The sequence below is a fragment of the Coenobita brevimanus genome, chromosome 71, assembly GCF_032717465.1.
Source record: "Coenobita brevimanus isolate Jiangsu-jjx chromosome 71, ASM3271746v2, whole genome shotgun sequence".
NCBI classification, from domain to species: Eukaryota; Metazoa; Arthropoda; class Malacostraca; order Decapoda; family Coenobitidae; genus Coenobita; species Coenobita brevimanus.
In genome coordinates, this window is record NC_137024.1 from 15,273,835 (window position 1) to 15,279,318 (window position 5,484).

Sequence of the window (5,484 nt, forward strand, 5' to 3'; positions counted from 1 at the left end):
GTACACTGGGGCTAGGAAAATGTAAATTGGAGAATATAATTTATTCACAAAATTATAACTTAATCCTAACTTAATCCTAAGCATAAGAAAGTAAACTACAAGAGAAGTAACCTTAGGAACACTGCTTCACATTACTGGTGACATAACAACCTTACTGAGAACAGACCATCAAGAGGGTGGTGACTGAGAAGCAGGTAGCATGTCCGCAGGTGTTTCTATGCTAACACCTGCTGTAGATCAAGAGGGCAGTGTGGGCAGAGTTTAGAGCTTCCTCAGTATGGAGGAGTTTCCATCCTCATCCTTCATAGGCTCACAAGTGTCACAGCGGGGAGGAAAGTCGCGAGTCGAGGGCACACTTCACGTGAAGAGCTGCTATATCTTTTCCATACCAGTGCTGCTGATCAACTGCCCACACCCCAGCTCACAGTCACCACCTCACTTCCCTTGATTCGTACCATGGAGAAATTGAAGCAGTATCATACAATTCATAATAATTAATCACACTCCGAAAATTACAAAATACAAAATAAGTATACATAAACATACTACATTTGAAAGATCCACAATAACGTATAATTTACTTCCGTGCTCCGAACAGCCTCATTACCAGTGAACTACAACTAACCTAAGTTTTAATGAAACAAACCAGAGAAACTAAATTATACCCTTTTAGAACAAAGATCCAATAATGAACCCTTATAGTCATGAATCATTCTGACATTACCCCCTGAACAAAAGAACTTGTACCAAAGTTCTAACAACTAATAATTACGTTCTAGAAAATTATATCACACATCATGGCCAGCTAAATTCCAGTTAATTTTAACATTATACTTCTCCAGAATTACATCTTCATCAATACCAAGTACATGCAAGCCCAAACAACCTGAGCCAACATCTGTCACAGAATCTGAACGAATTCCCAAACTTGAACAGCATGTGTTATATCCTTCATCCAAACGACTAAGATAATCTGCCCCTACATTCTCAGCTCCTTTAATGTACTCTGCACTGTACTCAAATTGCTGCATGTATAATGCCCACCGCATAATCCTTGCATTGGAATTCTTAGCAGTCTTGAGGTAATGCAGAGGCAGATGATCTGTCTGAACAACAAACCTTCGTCCATACAAAAACTGGCGAAACTTTCTTACACCCTCAATGATTGCTAATAACTCTCTTTCAACAACACTGTAGTTCCTCTCCGCTTGTCCCAGCTTCCTGCTATGGTAAGATATAGGCCACAGTTCATTTCCATGGGACTGCATCAGCACAGCACCAATACCCACACCTGACGCGTCTGTTCTTAAAACAAAGTCTTTAGATAAATCTGGCAAATGGAGAATAGGCTTATTAGTCATTTTGTTCTTTAGAGTATCAAATGCTCTTTGCTCCAAATCTGTCCACACTACCTTATTTGGACTGCTCTTCTTTGTTAGATTGGTTAATGGTTCTGCAATTGTAGAGTAGTTTGGTATGAATGCTCTGTAATAGCCTGTTAGTCCCAAGAACGAACGAACTTTTTTTTTAGTTCTGGGGGCAGAAGCTTCAACTATTTTCCCAACCTTATCTTTCTGGGGCTGGCATATCCCATTTCCTATTCTATGACCAAGGAAATCCACTTCAGCTTGACCCACTACACATTTGGATGGATTTACTACTAAGCCTGCTTCCTTAAGTCTGAAAAATACCTGATCCAACAATTTCAAATGCTCATGAAAAGTCGAGGAATGTACCAAAATGTCATCAACAAATATTTCTATGCCAGACATACCTCCCAACACACTCCTCATTGTCCTGTTAAACACTGCAGGTGAATTGCACAAGCCAAAAGGAAGGACTTTGAACTGATATAAACCCTTGGGAGTACTAAATGCAGTGTACTTCCTACTATCCACATGTAATGGAATCTGCCAGAATCCTTTAGAAAGATCTAGTTTTGAAAAATATCGGGACCCTGATAATATTGAAAAGATATTCCCCTGGTCAAACATAGGCTCTGCATCAAACTGAGTTACACCATTTAATTTCCTAAAGTCTCCACAGAGTCTCACTCCTTTATCCTTTTTACGTACAACCACTACAGGACTATTATAGGGAGCATTAGATTTTTCAATTATCCCTGCTTCTTCCATTGCATTAAGTTCTTTCTCTACCTCAGCTTGCAAACTATATGGTATAGCATAAGGCTTACTTCGAACAGGGGTTTTGTCAGTCAAAACAATTTCATGGGGAGGAACATTTGCTAGCTTTGGTGTACTAGAGAACACTTCTGAGTACATACTCAACAAATCACATATCTTACCTCTCTCTAATGGAGACAAAGTTACTGACAACTCTACATCTTTCCAAGACTTCTCAGTGGTTGGTATAGGTAGCAAAAGATTTTCAACCTCGTCAGAGTACTCAATAACTGTAGCAGCACTTACATCTGATTCGGCTACATCACAATCATCTGGATCGTAGTCTACTTCATATTTCTTCAGCATATTCACATGAAATCTTTTCTTCTTCCCCCTTATATCTATTACATAATTCAAAGCAGAAGGACACTCTACAATCTTATATGGACCTCTCCAGTTCATGAGTAATTTATTATGGTCAGTTGGTAAAAGCAGCAAAACTTGATCACCCACCTTGAAAGTTCTGTCACTAGCCCTACGATTATAGTAGCTCTTATCCAACTCCTGTGCCTTATCTAATTCTTCCCTTGCTAGCTTACATGTGTTTTCCAATCTCTCACCGAGATCTAGAACATAGCTGTAGGTACTAACAGTCTCTGGTATGCTGACTGATCCATCCCAAATCTCTCTTAGTACATCCAAAGGACCCCTCACTGTTCTTCCATAAACTAACTCAAAAGGGGAGAATCTAGTACTCGACTGGGGTGCTTCTCTATATGCAAAGAGCAATGGTGCTATGTATCTTGGCCAATCCTTAGGTGCCTCATCACACATTCGTTTCAGCATTTTCTTAAGTGTACCGTTAAATCTTTCTACTAAGCCATTACACATGGGATGAAATGGAGTGGTTTTAAGAGATTTTATTGACAATAACCGTTCAACTTCCCTCATCATTGCTGAAGTAAATTGGCTCCCTCTGTCAGTCAAAACCTCCTTTGGAATACCAATTCTAGAATAGATCTCCATCAACGCATCCGCCACTGTAGTAGTCTCTATATTAGGCAAGGCAACTGCTTCTGGATACCGAGTAGCAAAGTCTACGAGAGTGAGTATATACCTGTCTCCACTATCTGCCCTAGGTGTAATAGGCCCAACTATGTCTATACCCACCCTAGCAAATGGCTCGTCTATTACTGGCATAGACCTAAGCTTTCCTGGTTTTATGCTACCTTTATCCACGGTTCTCTGACACACATCACATGACCTACACCAGCGGCTGACATCAGCCACCATACCTGGCCAAAAGAAAGTTCTTTGAATCCTGTCCAGAGTCTTTTTGTACCCCATATGGCCACTCATGATTCCCTCATGACCTAATTTGAACACTTCCTTACGATAGTTCTTTGGCACAATCAACTGTTGTTTTGTCACTCCTCTAACTGTCATCTCTCTGTATAATCTACCCCCTTTAAGAATAAAGGTTGACACCCTTCCTCTTGCCTGAAACACTTTCTTACTTTGAACATGACTTCTTATAGAGTTCAAAGTTCTATCATCCTCTTGATTTTTCACAAATTCTGATGTAGACACGAAAGTATCAACATTGCTCACCTTCAGGGGTTGTTTAACTTTACCGTCCTTGCGACTTTGTGCTCTAGTAACTGCAGCAACGAGTCCAGCGTCTGATGATCCACCAGCAGTACTCCTCGAAGTTCGTTCCAACTCTGTGGTTACTTCGTCCGTTGCTTCAGTGTCAGATCTTCCACTCGGGACTCTGTTCCTGGTTAGGTTCACGTCCTCTGCGTTGTCTTGTTCAGCCAAGCTTTGATCACTTGTAGACTGTATACTTGTGAGGGAATATGGATTGTCAGTTACACCACCAACAACTAAATCGTAAACTGGGGTCTTACACACAGCAGCATAAACTTTCCCTATTAACCAAGGTGTAGAAATTTCAACTTCTACCTCTGGCAACACTATCACTGCCCCATTCACCAATTTCAGTGAAACTGTTCTCCCAGTATAGTGTCTCAATGAAACTAGCTTCTCTGCTACAACACAAGTAGTTGACCCACTATCAAGCATTGCTGTAACAGCTTGCCCCTCAACCAAGCCATTGTTCAATATTAAGTTCTTATAACTTTGCCCATTCCCATTAAATTTGGTAGCTGAACCACTAACTGTCCTACTTTTAGCTTTCACAGATGCTTTTCCTGATGCAGCGGCACTGGTCTGTTTTGATTTATTAAAAGTACACCGAGCTTTTCTATGGTCTAGTTTACCACACTCCCAACATCCTTTACTACCAAACTTACTGTCACTCCCTGAGGTCTTTGTCTTGATCTGTGTTGTAGAGCGTTCTGAAGGTTTCTCTTGCCCTTCAGCCACGGGTTTGTTGACCTTCTTGTTAATCTGGGAAGGGTGACCATGGGCATCAATCCAACGATCTGCCTCCTCCCCACAAACCTGCAAACTCTTAACTTCTTTCTCCTTTAAAAACATCATTAGAGCTGGAGGACACTGCCTTAAAAATTGCTCCCTTGCAAAGAGATCTGCTAAATTCTCAAAGGTCTGACTGGATCCATCCGCTTCCAACCACTTAACAAGATTCCTTTTGATTCGACAAGCTAGTTGCACTGCAGACTCGCCATCACGAAACTTTGTGTCGCGAAACCGTTTCCTACAACCCTCTGCTGTCACATCGTAGCCTCTCAAAAGTGCTGACTTCAGCTCATCAAAATCTGCAATGATGTCGTCAGTGAACTGGTGATACATATCGAGAGCTCGACCCGTTAGTAGAGATGCTAAGGCAGTTGGCCACACCGACCTCTCCCATCTTGCAGCTTGAGCTACCCTCTCAAAGCGAGCCAGATAAGAATCTATATCATCTTTGGCCTCATCGAAAATTGGCAGCTTAGGGGGATTAATTACGGTTGCAAGTGGTCGAACGTTCTGACCAGCAGCAGCAGCACTAGTAGCAGCAGCAGCCCTCGAAGCTTCAATCTGTGCCTCTAATTCTAAAATCTTTAGCTTCCTCTCTTGAGCCCGCTCCTCTCTCTGCCGATTTTGCTCTATCACTCTCTCTTCTCTTACCCAGGTCATAAGCTTGTCGCCCTCTAAGCCCATTTGTTTTCCCTCTTCAGTTAACCTCTTTATAGTGTCTGAACTCATGGTGAAAATCTAAAGATTATAAACTTCCCTGTATACTGCCAACCCGCGTGCACAACGAATTAATGGGTCCCTGTTCGGGCGCCAAATGTCATGGCCAAGTTACGGAAACAGTCTCATATGTGAAAGAAGACTACCATGATTCCAGAGTTGCACTATTACTACTACTCACATAGTTGGAAATGACCCATCA

At 41.6% G+C, this 5,484-nt stretch overlaps 1 protein-coding gene across 1 annotated transcript; it reads right to left on the minus strand.

Annotated features, from left to right (window-relative positions):
* Positions 1-788: 788 nt before the first annotated feature.
* Positions 789-4,898, minus strand: LOC145406695 (uncharacterized). Its single transcript, XM_080277797.1, has one exon. It carries the CDS (start codon positions 4,896-4,898, stop codon positions 789-791), a length of 4,110 nt encoding a protein of 1,369 aa, XP_080133923.1.
* Between the last annotated feature and the right edge of the window lie 586 nt (positions 4,899-5,484).